This window comes from Anomaloglossus baeobatrachus, chromosome 4 (genome assembly GCF_048569485.1).
Source record: "Anomaloglossus baeobatrachus isolate aAnoBae1 chromosome 4, aAnoBae1.hap1, whole genome shotgun sequence".
Classification (NCBI taxonomy): Eukaryota; Metazoa; Chordata; class Amphibia; order Anura; family Aromobatidae; genus Anomaloglossus; species Anomaloglossus baeobatrachus.
This window is the reverse complement of record NC_134356.1, coordinates 60,560,732-60,580,392: the sequence shown is the minus strand read 5'-3', so window position 1 is coordinate 60,580,392 and position 19,661 is coordinate 60,560,732. Positions and strand designations below refer to the sequence as shown.

The 19,661-nt window shown below is 48.3% G+C and overlaps 1 protein-coding gene across 1 annotated transcript in view; it reads right to left on the bottom strand.

Moving 5' to 3' along the window:
- FLT4 (fms related receptor tyrosine kinase 4) overlaps positions 1-19,661 on the bottom strand; it is a 318,524-nt gene that overhangs the window by 59,650 nt on the left and 239,213 nt on the right. The window contains exons 14-19 of the mRNA XM_075344371.1: positions 19,420-19,566; positions 13,046-13,177; positions 11,152-11,258; positions 6,652-6,787; positions 1,468-1,572; positions 1,247-1,360 (exon numbers count right to left, since the gene is read on the bottom strand). Of these exons, the coding sequence (XP_075200486.1) occupies positions 1,247-1,360; positions 1,468-1,572; positions 6,652-6,787; positions 11,152-11,258; positions 13,046-13,177; positions 19,420-19,566 (741 nt within the window). The remainder of the gene's footprint in view (positions 1-1,246; positions 1,361-1,467; positions 1,573-6,651; positions 6,788-11,151; positions 11,259-13,045; positions 13,178-19,419; positions 19,567-19,661) is intronic.

Below are 19,661 nucleotides of genomic sequence, written 5' to 3'. Positions count from 1 at the left end.
ACTAAAATTTGTTTTAAACTGTGTGGCATAAGGACAGCAATATCATGCTTTTCTATATGGTTTGCATGAAAGGACACGCATGATTCAAACTTAAAAGGATATGGAGAACTAAAAACCCAGAAGTAGCCATAGATAACACAAGGCCCCTGTTCAAAAACATTTTTATAGGCTCTTTGCTTCTTAATAGTTTGTCATTGAAGTATTATATCTCCCTAACAATCAAGCTTTGATATTCAATCAAGCTTATTTTAGGGTAGCAATGGGCCCCAGTTGGTGTGAATCAATTCCCAGGACCTGGTCTACTGGCCACATCAGTAATCTGTAATGCGAGACCTGAGAACCACCTCCAACTTGTCGGCGTCCGCGGCTCTTCTTTTGATTAGCCGGTAGGCGTGCGGTCACATGTGCCCTGTGCCGCAACGAGGGCGCTGTGCCAGATTGACTAATCAAAAGAAGATAATGGAAGGTAGGAGGCGATTATCAGGGCTTTTGTCCAGCAGTTACATATTACTGACGTAACCGATGGATCAATTCACACCTCTTATATGCACTGTATGTCTATCTCTTCAAGAAGGAAGTTAATAATAAATTACCAAGTGGACATGGCATTTTTCTGGGAATAGGGATAATTGCAAGACTAATGCGGGCGTAACACGAGACGATCTATCGTGTGATATGTCGTCGGGGGTCACGGTTTTCGTGACGCACATCCGGCATCGTTCACGACGTCGTCTCGTGTGACACCTACGTGCGACTCCAAACGATCGCAAATCGGTAATAAATCGTGGATCATGTACTCGTCGCTCATTTTTAAAAAATCGTTCACTCTTATTTGCGCAGGTTGTTCATCGTTCCCGGGGCAGCACACGTCGCTCCGTGTGACACCCCGGGAACGATGAACACAGCTTACCTGCATCCCGCTGGCAATGCGGAAGGAAGGAGGTGGGAGGGATGTTATGTCCCACTCCTCTCCGCCCCTCCGCTTCTATTGGCTGGCTGCCGTGTGACGTCGCTGTGACGCCGAACGTCCCTCCCACTTCAGGAAGTGGATGTTCATCGCCCACAGCGAGGTCGTCCGGCAGGTAAGTACGTGTGACAGTGGTTAAACGACTTTGTGCGCCACGGGCAACTAATTGCCCGTGACGCACAAACGACGGGGGCGGGTGCGATCGCACGATAAATCGTCCCGCGTGACGCCCGCTTAAATCTGTCATATGAGGTTGTATATCTGAGAACAAGTACTTACCATTGGATTTAGTACAAGCACCTAGTAAGTTCACTACATTGAGGTGGTTGCCAATGTGGATGAGAATTTTCAACTCTGACATCAAAGCTTTGTGTTCACTGGCAGTGGCGCCCTCTGAAACATATAAAGTCCACTTAATTAGTATAGTAATTGTATATATAGGTGACATGGAAGCTATATATAAGAAGTACTGTGATAATTATATGTTTTAAGTTCCATACCTTTCAACATCTTTACTGCCACCGTCTCACAACTACTGCTCTTACTAATGCCAAAAGCTGAAGCCTCCACCACTTTACCAAAGGCGCCGTGTCCTAGGACTTTACCTGTTATATAATTGTTATAAAAAAATACATGAGAATCTGAATACGTAAAACACAATGTAATATACATCATAGACAAGATTGAATTTTCCACAGAGGTATATACAGGCTGATTAGTCCACAAATACATTGTGAGGTTGTAAAAAATAGTATCTAATGAAATCTATTTTTCATTAAATCTGTGCATTTGTGTATGTAATGTAGACTGAGTGTGTTAATACATTCACCTATTGCCGCTCCAGTTTTGTTCTGCTTCTCTTCTTAGTGACATCACCTACTCACCTACTGCCGCTTTCTCTGAGATTCAGTTTCATTCTGCTTCACTTCTCAGTGACATCCCCTACTCACCTAGTGCCACTTTGTCCAGGATCCAATGTCTGTCTGATTCTCTTCTCAGTGACATCACCTACTCACCTACTGCCGCTTTCTCCAGGGTCAAGTGTCGTTCTGCTTCTCTTTTCAGTGACATCATCGAGTTACCTACTGCCACTTTCTCCATGATCCAATTTTGTTCTGCTTTTCTTCTAAGAGACATCATCTACTCACCTACTGGATCCAGTTTCGTTCTGCTCCTCTTTTCAGTGACACCACCAACTCACCTAATGCCACTTTCTCCGGTATCCAGTTTTATTCTGCTTCTCTTCTCAGCGATATCACCTACACACCTCCTGATGCTTTCTCCGGTATCCAGTTTTGTTCTGCTTCTCTTCTCAGTGATATCACCTACACACCTCCTGATGCTTTCTCCAGTTTTGTTCTGGTTCTCTTCTCAGTGACATCACATATTCACTTATTGCTGCATTTTCTGGGATCCAGTTTCATTCTGCTTCTTTTCTCAGTGACATCACCTACTCACCTACTGCCGTTTTCTCTGGAATCCAGTTTCATTCTGCTTCTCCTGTCAGTGACATCACCTACTTACCTTCTGCTGCTTTTCCTAGGATACAGTTTAATTTTGCTCTTCTTCTCAGTGATATCACCTACTCACTCCTGACGCTTTCTCCGGGATCCAGTTTTGTTCTGCTTCTCTTCTCAGTGACATCAACTACTCACTTATTGCTGCTTTCTCTGGGATCCAGTTTCATTCTGAGGCTCTTCTTAGTGACATCACCTACTCATCTACTGTCGCTTTCTCCAAGATCCAGTGTCGTTCTGCTTCTCTTCTGAGTGACTCATCATTCTTCAGACTATCCAGCTCAATCTAAAGAGATGTAAGTTTCTTTTAAAATGTAAGCTTCATTCTGGCACTCCATAAGCTTACATTGTGAAAGCCAGAGAGTCTGAAGAGTAGTGATGTCACTTAGAAGAGGAGCAGACCAGTGCTGAATCTCGTAGAAAGTGACGGTAGGTGAATATAGTAATACACTTGTAAGGGGTGGGCAGACCCCTCACAGAGAAGCCTAGTTAACCCGGAAACGTTATTAATAAAAATGTTTTATATTGTATGTATGTATGCTGAGTTAGGGTACCCCCTAGTGGCCGGGTGGGACGGCTGTCCCCACATTGGGAAGGAGGAGCCGGCAGTTTAGGAGGGAAGAAAGTGTGTGACACAGGCAGTTGTCTCTGGGACAGGAAAGAAGAAGGAACAGCCGGGGGCAGAGTGTGGCAGCTGAAGTTCAGGGAAGCCGGAGAGAACAGGAGCGGGCGTAACCTCGTAGGGTGAAGCAGTCCGGTGTGGGTCCGGGCTGTGGGTAGCCAGAAGTGGGAGCCGGGCGAAGAGGAGTAGTCAGGCAAGTCACCCACTTGAGGGGACGCTAGGGCAGGCTTTCCCTCAGCTAAAGAAAACGCCACAGCACTGTGTTTTGTTACTGCCACGTGTGGAGACTTGCGAAGAATAAAACATGTTTGTTATTTGCATTGAACCATGCCTGAAGAGTGTTTGTGCGCCGGACAACACCTGCACCACCACACTCTGCCCCACCAAGACCTCTCCTGTCCCCAAAGTGACGGTGGAACCAGGGGGAAGCCTGTCAGCAAGGGCCACGACTACAAGGCCGGAGGCACCCCTGGCACCCCGTTACATGTGGCGTAGTCGGCAGGATCCGGATCATATGCAAGGGGACCCGCTCCAAGAAGATGGAGACCAAGTGGTGCCAAGGGCCCCTGATCCGGACTTTCAGCGAAGATTTCCAGTCCCATGGTGGGAAGAAGAAACAGTGCCTGAGGCGTTGGACCGGGCACAAGATGGCGGCAAGGTGGCCGTCGTCTGTGAAGAAACAGAAAGCGCGCGAAAAATTGGCGCCAAAAGAAGAGCCTGGGGCTGGCCAGTGCGAAAAAGAAGTTCGGAGTACTCCGCCCAAAGAGGGGAGGTGCCGGTCCCAGGGCACGAACAAGGACATGTACAGTGGGCGGTGTTGTAAGAAGAAAGAAGTGCCGCCGCGGAGGGGTCGATCTGTGGTGTGAGACTAAGGGTGGAGCATCCTCAAGAGCGGGAAAAGTGAGCCCGCCTCCACTTCCTCTAGTCTCGCCACTGACCCTGACGCCCTTACTGAGGACTTGTGCTGCAGAAAAAATGGAGAATTTGGACGAGAGCCGTCAGAAGCAGGTGGTGTCCGCGGAGGGATTCCCTGCCTACTTGCCGGCTGTACCCGGAGGACTGGGACAAGCCACAAGGGTGACTTGGCTCACAACGTGGGACGCGGAGACCGGTGCGACCACAACAGAGGTCTGGGCGACCTACGCCACCCAACTACCGTCGGGGAGCCGGATGCTGGGAGCCCCATATCCCTGCCCAGAGAGACCCCCGCCAGCCGCGGTGGGGTCTGAAACACCTAGTCAAATCCGGGTTCCGGCGGAGACATACGCTCGGAAGTTGGAGAGAGACGACTGGGGTTTCTACTGGGATCCGGTGCTGCCGTCTCCCCTACCGACCCGAAGATCCCTGTCACCTGAGCCGGACCCAGTGCAAGAGCGGCTGCTCGCTGAAACCGTCGCCCGGGAGATCATGGCGGGTCCCCGCGGCGAAGAGTTTGAGGGCCAGTATACCACCGGAGTGGTCGTCAAATTTAATCAGAGAGAGGGATATGGCTTTATCCGAGATGGAGAAACCGGTGACGATTATTTTTACAATCGCGTCAACCTGGATACAGAAGGCCTCCCACAGCGGCTGCATACCCTGTACCCAGGGGAAAAGGTACGATTCCTGAGGGAAGTGGGCTGCCGGGGCTTGTTTGCGGTGGGGGTGCATCGTACGCCCACCGAGCAGGAGGCTGCCCAATGGCAGCAGGAGGTAGAATGGGAAGAACACCAGGCCCGGCGACAATCGCAACGAAGACCGGTGCTGGCTGAAGCCTCCCGACCCCGACATACCGTAGCTGTAGCTCCGGCAGTCATGCCCGTGCAGAGTACCGTCCCGGAGAAGGGAACCTCGCCGGTGCTGGCGATTAACCAGAACATTACTACCCATCCGATGATTGTTATGGGCAGCCCGCCACCGTCCCGCGCAGCGACCCCCTCACCTCCGTCGGAGGCTGAGGAGCCCAAGCCGGAGGTTGAACCAGCGGAGCAGCTCATCAGTCATGAGCCGTTCCGGAGGCTGCGCCGATTACCCGGGCAGTCCCTGTCGGAATATATCCAAGCCCAGAGAGCTGAGTGGCAACGGGCCTACCACCCGGAATAAGTATCAAGACCGGAAGATGGCGGGCCTGTTTTGTTTTGTTTGATGCCGGCGTGTTTAAGCCGGAGAAAGTTTTATGTTCAAGTTGCTGATTCCGGAGAGAGCCTGCTTGCTGGACTGAGCCAGGGGCTCCTCCGCGTCATGGAAAAAGAGAAGTTTCGTGTTCCTGCGTTGACCACCAAAGACCGGGAGCGCTACTAAGCCTCCGGGCACACCAAAGACCGGGAGAGCTGCTAAGCCTCCGGGCACACCAAAGACCGGGAGCGCTGCTAAGCCTCCGGGCGCTGGACAGGTTCGCAGTTGATTGAACATGTATTGTGTGGTTTTAAAAGTTGTAATTTTAGATTGGAGCCTTGCCGGGAGGCTCAGGCTTAAAGAGGGGAGGTGTGTAAGGGGTGGGCAGACCCCTCACAGAGAAGCCTAGTTAACCCGGAAACGTTATTAATAAAAATGTTTTATATTGTATGTATGTATGCTGAGTTAGGGTACCCCCTAGTGGCCGGGTGGGACGGCTGTCCCCACATTGGGAAGGAGGAGCCGGCAGTTTAGGAGGGAAGAAAGTGTGTGACACAGGCAGTTGTCTCTGGGACAGGAAAGAAGAAGGAACAGCCGGGGGCAGAGTGTGGCAGCTGAAGTTCAGGGAAGCCGGAGAGAACAGGAGCGGGCGTAACCTCGTAGGGTGAAGCAGTCTGGTGTGGGTCCGGGCTGTGGGTAGCTAGAAGTGGGAGCCGGGCGAAGAGGAGTAGTCAGGCAAGTCACCCACTTGAGGGGACGCTAGGGCAGGCTTTCCCTCAGCTAAAGAAAACGCCACAGCACTGTGTTTTGTTACTGCCACGTGTGGAGACTTGCGAAGAATAAAACATGTTTGTTATTTGCATTGAACCATGCCTGAAGAGTGTTTGTGCGCCGGACAACACCTGCACCACCACACTCTGCCCCACCAAGACCTCTCCTGTCCCCAAAGTGACGGTGGAACCAGGGGGAAGCCTGTCAGCAAGGGCCACGACTACAAGACCGGAGGCACCCCTGGCACCCCGTTACACACTCACAGTACACTATGTGTGTATATACAGATTTAATGAACAAGAAAACATCCTGGGAGAGCTTCTTTAATATAACCAGACATTTTTATATTCTATGTTTGTGTTGATATGAACAACAATCCCAATTAGTAACCTGAGTCCAGATAGGACAATCCAGACTGTATCATATGGTAAGGTTAGTTTCACAATTTCAACATTTACTGTCCGAATATGGAATACGATATCCGGATTGCCACAGGTTTCATGACTCGAACTCAACCGTGTCATGTCTGCCTAATAAATTGTTGCCTTAGGGTCAAGACCAGTAGCTGGTTAGACATCATGGTCCATACTCAGACAGTGAATGTCAAATATGTGAACCAGTCTTAGTAGGCTATAGTCAGTAGTCCATTAATGGGGTAAAGTACCGTATATCTTTCTTACCAAGTCTCAGCCTGTCTCTGGGAAACTCCCACTTGCTTGAGTCATAAGGAAGATATTCACATTGTTCTTCCAAGGGCACCTCACCAGGATCCATGATGATGGAAAGGTATCCAGTCTTTATCTCACTGTGGCTGGGCTGAGGGTATAAATACAAAATTTTAATGCACAATAATTTTAGATTATGTATATTATTCCATAGCATTGTAGGAAAAGCTGAAAACAAGATTATCAATAACAGAAAAGTCAGTGACCTCAACCCTGTAGCTTTCTGGCTGCAGCAAATTTCCAGGCATGTCCTAATTGCCCTGAGTTTTGTAGTGTTGCACAGGTTGCAGAATAAAGGCCAAATCTTCCTTGGAGCTTTCTTTACTTGTTGAAGATATTGAATTCCAGAAAATTGTAGAAGGGAAACCTTTACCAAAGGAGCACTGTTACTGTTATCTTCTGCTATGTTTATGAATTAATGTACCCTTTTACAGTCATGGCCGAAAGCGTTGGCACCATTGAAGCTGGTCCAGAACATTTTCTTCATTAAGTATTTGTACCAGAAAATTATTGCAATTTCACATTTTGTTATGCATGTGTTTATTTTCTTTGTGTGTATTAGAATAACAGAAAAATATAGAAAAAAAGGCAAACTGGACATAATTTCGCACAAAACACCAAAAATGGGCTGGTCAAAATTATTAGTCTCTTCAAATTAATATTTGATTGCACAGCCTTTGCAATAAATAATTGCAATCAATGGCTTCCTATAACCAACAAGGTTCTTACACCTCTCAACTGGAAATTGGACTCTTGTTTTGCAAACTACTCCAGGTCTCTCATATTTGAAGGCTCCTTCTCCCAGCAACAATGGTAAGATCTCTCCACAGGTGTCCAATGGGGTTTAGATCTGGACTGATTGCTGCCACTTCAGAATTCTCCATCGATTTGTTTCCATCCATTTCTGGGGGCTTCTTGAAGTATATTTGGGGTCATTGTCCTGTTGGAAGACCCATGATTTAGGAAGCAAACCCAGCTTTCTGACACTGGGCACTACATTACCACCCAAAATCCTTTGGTAATCTTCAGATATGATGATGCTTTGCACACAGTCAAGGCAACCAGGGTCAGAGGCAGCAAAACAACCACAAATCATCTTCAAACCTCCGCCATATTTTTAGGTCCTGTGTACTTCTCATTGTGACCTCATTCTGTTTTCTGTAACTAGTAGAATGATGTGCTTTGCCAAAAAAACTCTATCTTGTTCTCATCTGTCCACAAGACACTTTCCCAGAAGGATTTTGGCTTGCTCATGTACATTTTGGCAAAATACAGTCTAACTTTTTCATGTTTCTGTGTCAGCAGTGGGGTCCTCCTGGGTCTCCTGCCATAGTATTTTATTTAATTCAAATGTCGATGGATAGTTCACGCTGACACTGACGCACCCTGAGCCAGCAGGACAGTTTGAATTTCTTTGGAACTTGATTTGGGCTGCTTATCCACCATCCAGGCTATCCTGTGTTTCAAACTTTCATCTAGTTTTCTCTGCCATCCACATCCAGGTAGATTAACTACAATTCCATGGGTTGTAAACATCTTGATTATGTTACGAACGGTGGACAAAGAAACATCAAGATCTCTGGAGATGGACTTGTAACCTTGAGATGATATTTTTCAACAGTTTTGTTTCTCAAGTCCTCAGACAGTTTTCTTCTCTTCTTTCTGTTGTCTATGCTTAGTGTGACAGACACAAAATGCAAAAATTGAGTTAACCTCTTCCCTTTTTATCTGGTTTCAGGCATCTGTGACGCCCTGGCCTATCAGGTCGTCACAGGGTATTGTGCAATCTGCCCTTCTGCATGATATCCAATCCTCCTTGGTTACGGGTCCCTGGCCTGTGGTGTTGCTGAGAACAAGCTAATCAAAATCCTAGAAATACTCTGCACCACACCCACCAGACACACCAATGGACAGCCTGAAGGGAATAGGGCTGGCCACTTGGGGGGGCTGGTTAAGGGGAGGTCAGGAGTGTCAGGAGACAGTCAGTTGTGGAGTAACTCTCAAGAGGAGAGGTCACAAAGGAGTTGAGTGGTGAGTCTCGAGAGGAGAGGTCAGGGAGCTGGGCTCCTCAGTTACTAGGTGGCAGACGTTGGTCTGGGCCTGGTAGGAGCTGGAACCCCGGTCGCAGAGAATCGTGTCAAGGGGCACGGAACTGCCGAACAGGGCAGCCGGAGGCCTTGAGCCATCTCCGGGCAGGGGCCAGGGCACGACAGGGTATGTGGACCCTAGGCCGGGAAGTAGCTTCACGCGTCCTGGTAATTTACCCAACGAGAACGAGGCCTTCAAGACTCGACCTCCACCCACTCCAAAATCGGGGTACTAGCGCAACGAAGGGGATAGGACTTTCCCAAAATACAGTCCAGAAAATCCCAAGCGTGAACCCTGAGAGCAAGCTCACTCCGTTAGCCATACAGGTGAGCGGGACCCGACTAGTTGTATACTACAGGGGCCAACTAATGAAGACAGTGTGGCGCCCTGGACAAGCCAGGACGTCACAGGTACTGCAACAACACACCCCACACCCCGGTTAGGAACATCAAAGTCAGACACAAATCCTTGTTGCCTCCCTCCAGGGGCTGATGTCCACACCAGGTGGGGCGGAGCCAGGCGGTTGGCTCCACCCACCGAGGAGTTCACAGTCCTGGAGGCGGGAAAAGGAAGCAGTTGAGTGGAGTTGAGTTGAGAGTGAGAGTCAGGGAAGTGGTAGTGGAGGAACTGACTGCCCGTGTCTGGGTACATGGCCCGGGCACCTGACAGCAAGGTTGGCAGACGGTGGTGACTGTCTGCAGGAGAGGCCGCTTGACGCACAACCGTAAGGACCGGGGACGGGCGGTGGCCCGCCGGTACCGGATCGGGGAGCGAAGAGAAGCCAGCACCATCCGGCAGGGCCTACGGACCCCGACAGGCTAGGAGTCACCGTTAAACCAGTCAAATCCGTCAGCAACGGGAACCTCCGGGGTTTCCCAGCAGTAAAGACCCGACTGAAGGCAACCGTCCAAACCGTGAGGGAGAGAAAGCTACCGCCAGAGCTAGAGCTCCCAGGGCCAGAGCCTGCGGGCAAACAAGGGCTCCCTTAGCCAACCTACCGCTGGGGAGCGGGTTACCGGTGGGAAGCCATCGGGGCCGAGAACATAACACCGGTGCAGGGAGAGACAGTTACCGCCAACCTACCGGGAGTGACCGTCGCAGCCGTCTGTGGGACTCGTCCATCCAGCCGTTTGTTTTACCAGAGACTCCGTGTGCATTACTAGCTGAGTAAGTACCACCGTGCCGTCTGGCACTGCGCTGCCCCGCAACCCTGCACCTGGCCAGGCCCCGCAATCCACCGACCGGACAACAACTCCGGGCCCCGGGACTACCAAAATCCTCTACCCACGGAGGGGAGAGAAACATCCCAGCTGCTCCCTGTCATCGCTCCCGGGATCCCCGTACAGAGCAGCGGTGGTGCCCCAACCTCACCACACACCGTGGGTGGCATCACAAACCGACATCCCAAACCCCAACAAACCGCCCCTTTCACTCACGGGCGAGGAGCGCCGCTCGAGTCCCCGGATCCAGCCCACCGCTCGAGACACCGAGCAGCAGCAGCAGCAGCGCCGGACCCGAGCGTGGTGAGCGCAGTGCCCCGCCGCCCGCGACAACAGTGCCAAGGCAAAGATCACAGGCTAACAAGCAACACCATCGGGCACGGGACCCCAACGTGCTCCCTCCTTGCTGTAGCAGTGCTCAGAATTTCGGTTTACAAGTTGTCGGTGTCAGCGTTATTGGACTGAGTGAGTACGCAGTGACCCTTTCCTCACCAACGGTGCTCCCCCCTCACCACTACCACCAAGCCCCGGGGCACTTTCCCCCTACCCATGGAGGGGTTAAACACCTTGCTGCCTTCCCATTGCCACCGGGCGCTCCTTACAGCAACGGTGGTATTCCACCTTACCACACACCGTGCGTGGCGTCACAAACTCTAATCACCAAAATCCCCTGTAAATACTCCCCTTTTCACTTCGAGTGTCCGCGCGACCCTCGGGTTTGGAGACCCCTTGAGCCACCGCAAATCCGGATCCAAGCAGCAGCCCGGCTGCTGGCGCTGGGGCGGTACACATTATTTTCATATTGCCCACACCTGTTACTTGCCACAAGTGAGTTCGAGCATAACGAGCATTCACATGCTTGAAACAAAGTTGTTTACCCACAATTTTGTCTGGTCCATTTTTTTTTTCTTCTACTTTTTTTTTTGTTCCAATAAACACAAAGGAAATAAACATGTTTAATTGCAATCATTTCTGCGACAAATACTTAATTTTCTGGAACTATTTCAAGGGGGCCAACACTTTTGGCCATTACTGTATGTCTTGTAGAGCCAAGTTTTGCAACATTAACAAGGGTGTCAATACTTTTGCAAGATGATGTAAATAATATCACAACAAACTATTTGGAAATTGCATGATGACTACTCACCCTTTTGATGTTACAAAAGATGAGGATGAGCAGGATCCAGAAAAAAACAGCAATCACTCCAGTGCCAATGAGAATCACAATCTCAACATTAGTTTTGTCATCAGTACCTGCAGCAAGGATAAAAGGAAATAATGCTGATGGGTCTACGATTTGCTCAGCTAATTGTGTAATATGAAAGAACCAAAAATTATGAGATTAAAACAAAATATGTTGCTTGTTTTTCACAGCTACAACAAATCTCTGGGTAATTGACAGATTTTGTGCATGACCTAGGGTCATCCCTGGCCCACTCAGGCCCTGAACTAGGTAATGGACAGAGTATTCATTTTTCCCAGGTAGACCAGATGTAGCCACTTAAAGGGAATCTGTCACCAGTTTTTTGCACCCCATGTGAGAGCAGCAGACAGAGACCGAAATTCCAGCGATGTGTCACATACTGGGTTGCTTGCTGCAGTTTTGATAAAACAATGTTTGATCTGATGCAGATCTACCAGTTCTCTGAATGTTGAGCTCTATATAACTCCACCCACACCTCTGATGGACAGCTTTCTGTGTACACTGTGCATTGGCAGAAAGCTGCCAATCAGTACCGGGGCTGGGGTTATTCAGAACTCAGTAATATGGAGAACAGCCTGGCAGCAGGTTGACTAGCCCTCTAGTGATAATCTCTTGCTAATAAAACTGTGATTTTATCAAAACTATAGCAAGCATCCCAGAAAGTGACACATCACTGGAATCAGGGTCTCTGTCTCTACGTAGGGACAAAAACGTAATGACAGATTCTATTTAAGGTGGCCACATACATTAGACAAATGTTGGCTAAAACTGCCCATCTAATATGTATGGAGGTGGCTCAACTCTTGCCTGATGGCGGATAACAAGGGAAAAATGGTATTTGGGATGTGTAAGGGGTAAAAGGTCATAAAAAATAGCTGTTGGTGGAACAAGCATTTGATCGCCAACTATATATGTGTGTGCAATTGTAGACAGCAAATTGCATTAGACATGATTGGAATCCAACCATCCCCTACATGATAGATCCATGTTCATTTATTATACTAATTTATACAGCGCCATCATATTCCATAGCGATTTATCACTGTTCCCATTGGGGCTCACAATCTAAACTCCCAAACAGTATAGGGGGCTTTACACGGAACGACATCACTAACGAGATGTCGTTGGGGTCACGGAAGTCGTGACACACATCCAGCCTCGTTGGCGACGTCGTTGCATGTGAAACTCAAGAACGACCGTTAACGATCAAAATTGCTCACCTAATCGTTGATCGTTGACACGTCGTTCTAATCCCAAATATCGTTGCTTGCGCTAGACGCAGGTTGTTCGTCGTTCCTGCGGCAGCACACATCGCTACGTGTGCACCCCGGGAACGACGAACAACAATGTACCTGCGGCCGCCCGCAATGAGGAAGGAAGGAGGTGAGCGGGATGTTCGTCCCACTCATCTCCGCCCCCTCCGCTTCTATTGGGCGGCCGCTTAGTGACGCTGCTGTGACGCCGCATGAACCGCCCCTTTAGAGAGGAGGCGGTTCGCTGGCCACAGCGACGTTGCTAGGAAGGTAAGTGTGTGTGACGGGTGTAAGAAATGTTGTGCGCCACAGGCAGCGATTTGCCCGTGACTCACAACCGACGGGGGCGGGTGCTATCACTCGCGACATCGTTAGCGATGTCGCAGCATGTAAAGCCCGCTTAAGTCTTTGGGGTGTAGGGTGAAACTGGAGAACCCGGAAGCTACTTATCGGGATAATAATTGATCAGCCATTGGGTAGTCCATATTGTCAAAACAATAAAAAAATATTTATATTGAAACTATTGAAATATACAGTAAGCATTCTTAAGAGAAGTATATAAAATACTGGACTTTTAGAAACACCTTCCACAAAGACGATGGTGGAGGAATTTGCACATCCCTTCTCGTTACAGGCGGAGCAGAGGTATACACCAGCGTCTTCTTCTCGGACTCGCTGAATGCTCAGTGTGTGGTTCTGGTTTCCCAGTACTATACCTGTGTGAGATAATGCGAGACGCAAATTAGGATGAAGAATTATAAGCATGGTAAAGTATCACAGGACTGAATTACCCATAAGGCATCTCGGTGTGAGGCTAAGATACCATCATCCTCAAGTCTCTACATAATACATGTACATCCCCATTTCATTTCATAGTAACCTATACACACAGTCCATGCAGGGTAACCAATAGTCCATAAATTCCTGCGCAGTCCGTAAATACAGGACACTCTTTTCCCTTGTCCTTAAAATAAATTGGATCTGTCCATGATTTTTTGGATGTTGGAAAAATTTGTACAGATTATTTTCATTGTAATTATCATGACTTTTGAATTCACAGTGAATATGTGACGTGTGCCGGTGCCGATCCCCTTTATTTCCAACACAGGGCGACTATTGGTTGCGCTATTTTAATCCTGGGACTCGTGGCTCTGGCCAGTCTCAAAGCTTTGGGATTAAATACCAGCTAGTTTGTGTTTCCTCCTGCTGTCCCCACTATTTAAGCCCCTGAGAATCACACTGTCCGCTTTAGCTAAATAGCTCTTCTGTGTATCACAGTGGGTGTGTAGCACCCATGAAGCACTCAGGGCACTATGATCCACCCCCATGGAAGCAGCCGAGCTGCTCGGATCCGGGTTTGCTGTTGCTCGAGGGTCTCCAGACCCGTGGTGTACGGTAATTCGGGGAGTACCACCACTGCCGTTGGGAGTACCCGGGGTGATGGAGTGGGGCAGCAAGGTGTTGTAACCCTCCACGGGTAGGGGGATGCCCTAGGACTCGGTGAGGGGTGCCGTGGGGTGCAGGGGTCACTCTCGTACTCACTCAGTTCATAAGCAGATACTGACAGCCGGGTAAACCAAGTCTCTGGGTACCGCTGCCGGTGAGGGGAGCTCGTCCGGGTCCCGTCCCCAATGGTGTTGCCTGGTGATCTGTGACCTGCCTCCTGGCATTTAGTCAACTTGATGGCCCGGTAGCATGGAACTAGCCGGGCCCCGCTCGCTACTATGGCTAAGTATGGGAGATTGCTCTCAGGGCTCACTCTTGGGATTTTCTGGACCGTTTTGGATTGGAAAGTCCTATCCCCCTAGTTGCGCTAATGCCCCAATTCTGGAGCGGGTGGGGACAGATCATAAAGGCTCCGTTCTCCTCAGGTGAATTGTCGGGTTGTCTGAAGCTACTCCCTGACCTAGGGTCCATGTACCCCGTTGTGCCTTTGGTCCCGGACCGGTGATAGTGCTAGGCTGAGGGGCTGTCATCCACGACAGGTCCAAGCACCTTGCCACAATCCCCTGTGACCGGGGGTCCGACTCCTCTAGCCCCAGACCACCGTCTGCAACCTAGACAGTTCCTTCAGGAGTCGCCACTCCCGACTTCCTCTGAGCTCCTCACAGCTCGAGGGCTACTTCCCAACACTCCTTCAACTCTCAGACTCTCTTCACACTCTAATAATGATTATACTTTTTAACATCCACTCCACCATCGTGATATAACCAATTTACACTCAATATATATTATATTAGTAGTGCGTGGTACATAGGGACCTTTGGATAAATCGCACAACGTACAAAACGACAGAAAAAAGGAAGCGATCAAACATCCAATGCAATTTGAAAATATATATTTATTGGTGCAAGTGCAAGGCATGGGGATAAGCATACAAAGAGGGGCATACAACGGTGGTGTCAACCAACCACAATAGTGCTGACAATAATGCACCATTATTATCATTATTGTCAGCACTATTGTGGTTGGTTGACCCCACCGTTGTATGCCCCTCTTTGTATGCTTATCCCCATGCCTTGCACTTGCACCAATAAATATATATTTTCAAATTGCATTGGATGTTTGATCGTTTCCTTTTTTCTGTCGTTTTCTCTTCACACTCTGACTACACTCCTCACCCCCGCTCCCTGACCCCCCAGGTGGGCGACTCTATTCCACTCAAGCCGTCCACTGGTTTGTCTGGTGGGTGTGGTGCAGAGTGTATCTAGGATTTGATTTACTGTTGGAGGCAACACCATTTAGTTAGTTAGAAGGGCAGCTTGTACAGTACCCTGTGACAACCTGATAGTCCAGGGGCGTCACAACTACAGGGAACTGCGTCCTCACGGGGATGCAGGACTTACCCCCTGGGACCTGGAACACCAGTGCCAGCAACACCAACACACACCAAAATCGTAGTTACCACTCCACACCAGGGGGCACTGCCTAGTCAGACAAGGGGAAGGGCCACCTGGAGGGGGGAGCCTGACCAGGGAACTAGACAGCCTGGTGGGAGGGTACTGCAGTCAGACTAGAGAGAACAGTGGTGCACAGTGAAGTGCACGGACATGCCTGAGAGCTGGGTTGTGTACCGCTGGGACCAGAGCACACAAGGGGCACAGAGCGCTAGGTCAGGCAACAGTTTCAGACGGCCTGGCAAATACCTGCACAGTGAGGGGACCTGCACGCACCTCACTGACCCACAAATCCGGCAGCATCAGCAGTAAAGCAAGGATCAGTGTTCGGGCACATACCTCCCTATAGGGTCCACACTGCCCGCCGTATGGAGAAGGAGACTGCCACTGCAAAGGGACAATCGGGGCCCAAACGCTCCACGCTATGAGGACCCAACCACACTGAGAATGCCGGGGGGACAGAGCAACTGAGTCATCAACTGGCACTGGAAGTACAGGGACCTGAGCCAGCCGTCCAAGGGTCCGGAGTGAGTAGAGAATGTTGTTTACAGTACACGGTGTGGTCTCCCTTATTACTCCATCATACATCCCCCAGGCTCAGCGCTACCTGCGGAAGGCTTACCACCACAGCTGCCATTACCACCAGCCCTGGGAGTAACCACTTCAGCAGCGGCAGTTCCACACTATTAACCGCAACCCGCAGGTGGCGTCACACAAATGACTTTATTCTCCCCTGTAAATACTCCCCATTAAAAAGCACCCAGGGCAACGGCCACCACCGAATTGACATTCCCCAGTAATACACTGCCTGGGACCGAGTACCCCATAACCCTGGGCGACACACGTGTGTTTTAGTGGATATTCCTGATATTTCTTTTCTGACTATTCCCCTGACAATTTTGTACCTACCTGTTCCTCCCTAAGGCTGCTTTCACACTGCGTTCCTCTCCTCGTTCATTAGTCCATCAGGGCCTCTATCCGAACCTCCTGCAAAATTTCGAACATATGCACTGACGGGGGCAATGACTATAATGGTGCAGACGGGTCACCGTCGGGCACGATTTTCGGGAGTATTCGCTTACTGGAGGTGTACACCCTGAAGAAGTCTACCAAGTCTGGGTGTCCACTTCCAATAGGCGTGTACTCCCAAAAATGGTGTACCACCAAGCACACGGTGACTCTGTGTGCGCCATTATAGTCAGTGACCCCATTGGCGCATACGTCCGAACCCCGTTTTGCGGGGGGTTCAGATGAAAACCCGACAGGACCAATGAACTGGGAGAGGAACACAGTGTGTAGGCGGCCTTATTCTGACCTGGCTACTTGATTATTCTTGTTACCAGCTTGTACTACCAAAAGCAGCCATATACGTGGCCCCAACCCAGGGATCCCTGTATAAGTGCAGATCCCTGTACAGGGGTTAAGTCCAGGGCAACCCCTGGGATCTGGTAAATGGAGTGGCCAGCATCAAGTCTGTTTCTGGTTGACATTTTTAGAGCTACCAGGTGACCATGAACAGTGCCCCATTCTACATGGACCAATTAAAAATAGAATTTTCAGATTCATGGTCCAATGAATATCGGAACCGGGATAACATCACTTTTTTTTATTGATAAAAATTATGTCATTTCCCCACATGTCCATCAGGAATAAACAAGGGAACCCAAAATAGAGGATGGGAGGTTGGGAGCTGAAAAGGCCCTGAAAATTCACCTTTATTGACTTGTCCCTACGAGCATATTATACAAATGTGTGCTGTTCGCTTTTTAAAATTGGATAACATGCTGACAGCACACCAACCAATATAATTTAATAGGGTCATTCATATGACAGTTTGTAACGCGGTCCGAATATCCGTGTAAAAAAGTCATATCATGCACTGTTCTCTTCAGTATTTTGAATGAGAGTCAGGTATTTAGGTATATGGGTGCGCAAAGAAAACAGGATTTTATATGGATCATCCATATATTGCATTTCAATTATTGACATATTTTTCAGTCCTATTTAGTTTTAAAATTACACATGTTCATAGATTTCGGCTGCCATTGTAATTTTATACTGAATACCTCCCTGGCATAATGATTTGTTTTGCTAATTAAATGTATTTAGGAATTTACCATATATATAAAGTACAGACCAAAACTTTGGACACACCTTCTCATCTCTGAAACAACTTAAGAGGAGACTTTGTGCAGCAGGCCTTCATGGTAAAATAGCTGCTAGGAAACCACTGCTAAGGACAGGCAACAAGCAGAAGAGACTTGTTTGGGCTAAAGAACACAAGGAATGGACATTAGACCAATGGAAATCTGTGCTTTGGTCTGATGAGTCCAAATTTGAGATCTTTGGATCCAACCACCGTGTCTTTGTAGAAAAGGTGAACGGATGGACTCTACATGCCTGGTTCCCACCGTGAAGCATGGAGGAGGAGGTGTGATGGTGTGGGGGTGCTTTGCTGGTGACACTGTTGGGGATTTATTCAAAGTTGAAGGCATACTGATCCAGCATGGCTACCACAGCATCTTGCAGGGGCATGCTATTCCATCCTGTTTGCGTTTAGTTGCACCATCATTAATTTTTCAACAGGACAATGACCCCAAACACACCTCCAGACTCTGTAAGGGCTATTTGACTAAGAAGGAGAGTGATGGGGTGCTACGCCAGATGACCTGGCCTCCAAAGTCACCAGACCTGAACCCAATCGAGATGGTTTGGGGTGAGCTGGACCGCAGAGTGAAGGCAAAAGGGCGCACAAGTGCTAAGCATCTCTGGGAACTCCTTCAAGACTGTTGGAAGACCATTTCCGGTGACTACCTCTTGAAGCTCATCAAGAGAATGCCAAGAGTGTGCAAAGCCGTAATCAAAGCAAAAGGTGGCTACTTTGAAGAACCTAGAATATAAGACATATTTTCAGTTGTTTCACACTTTAAGTATTTCATTCCACATGTTTTCATTCATAGTTTTGATGTCTTGAATGTGAATCTACAATTTTTAGAGTCATGAAAATAAAGAAAACTCTTTGAATGAGGAGGTGTGTCCAAACTTTTGGTCTGTACTGTATGAGTTTCCAAAAATCAGCTGGGTGTCTCCCCAAGGAAAACATACTATAATAAAAGAAAAATAGGTCTTGGTTAGGGGGACCTGAATTATGGTTTTAAAGGGAAATTGTCAACAGCTTTTGCTGCCTCATCTGAGAGCAGCATGAATGAGAAGGTCTGTCCAAACTTTTGGTCTGTACTGTATATACAATGACGTTTCCTACAGTTGTTTATTTTTAGTCTCTCCCTAGAGAAAAACTTTAAATTATTTTTGCTGCTCCCCTGAGTATTCAGCTTTTTGTTTTTATGTGTATCTGCCATACAATTCCATAGGTCTTATTTAAGCGCTAATTTTTATGGTCTTTACCAAGAGGCGGTAATCACAGGGTAACAATGTAGAGGAGCCTAAAGACCCGCCCCAGAGGATCCTGTGGGACATACCCTATTGGTAAAAACCATGAAAATTAGCACTGCTTTAAAAGGTCCATATCTTTTGAATTGTACGGCGTATTTTCAAAAACACTAACACGGAAAATTCATGAACCAGCAGGAATATAACAGTAGTTAAAACTGGTCACTTTTGACAGGTTCTCTTCAAAAAATTCACACTGACCAGCCACTAAGAGGCAATATGTGAGATATGCTCTTTGATGTTAATGGGATTTTTCACTTTTAACCATTCCTTCTTGAAGCTTATCATGAATTTGAATTAAGTGTTCAATCTTCCTGCAGCGCCTCCACAGGAAAAACTAAGGATTACATAGTGGTCATTGAAATGAATGGGCTGTCTGTGCAGGACAGACCAGGTCCTCCTCAGCAAGACCTGCTCCTTGTAATATTTCACTGTTCTTATAATGATATGATAAAACACTTTGGTAGTGCCTAAGCAGAAATGTTATTGATGCCCTGTATTAGGCATAAGGCAGTATTTTGCCCAAAATCAACCTTGTCAGTGTTTCTTTTACTTGTATAGCTGCAAAAATAATGATATTGATCTAGTAATTAATTTTCCATTTGTTGTACCTGATACTTCTTCCACTAACTTGTTGTTTTTATACCAGAGTATCCTTGGGCTGGGAGCACCATCAGCGTCACAGTCCATCACCATGGAGTCACTGACATTCACCATCTTATCGGTCAGGTTAGAACGAAAGTACGGAGCTTCCTGTGCTACAAAGGAGAAGAAACAGGCTACGTAAAATTTTTTTTACACGTAATATGGCATTAAGTCTTGTAACTAAGCCTATAGCACATTGTAGACCCAC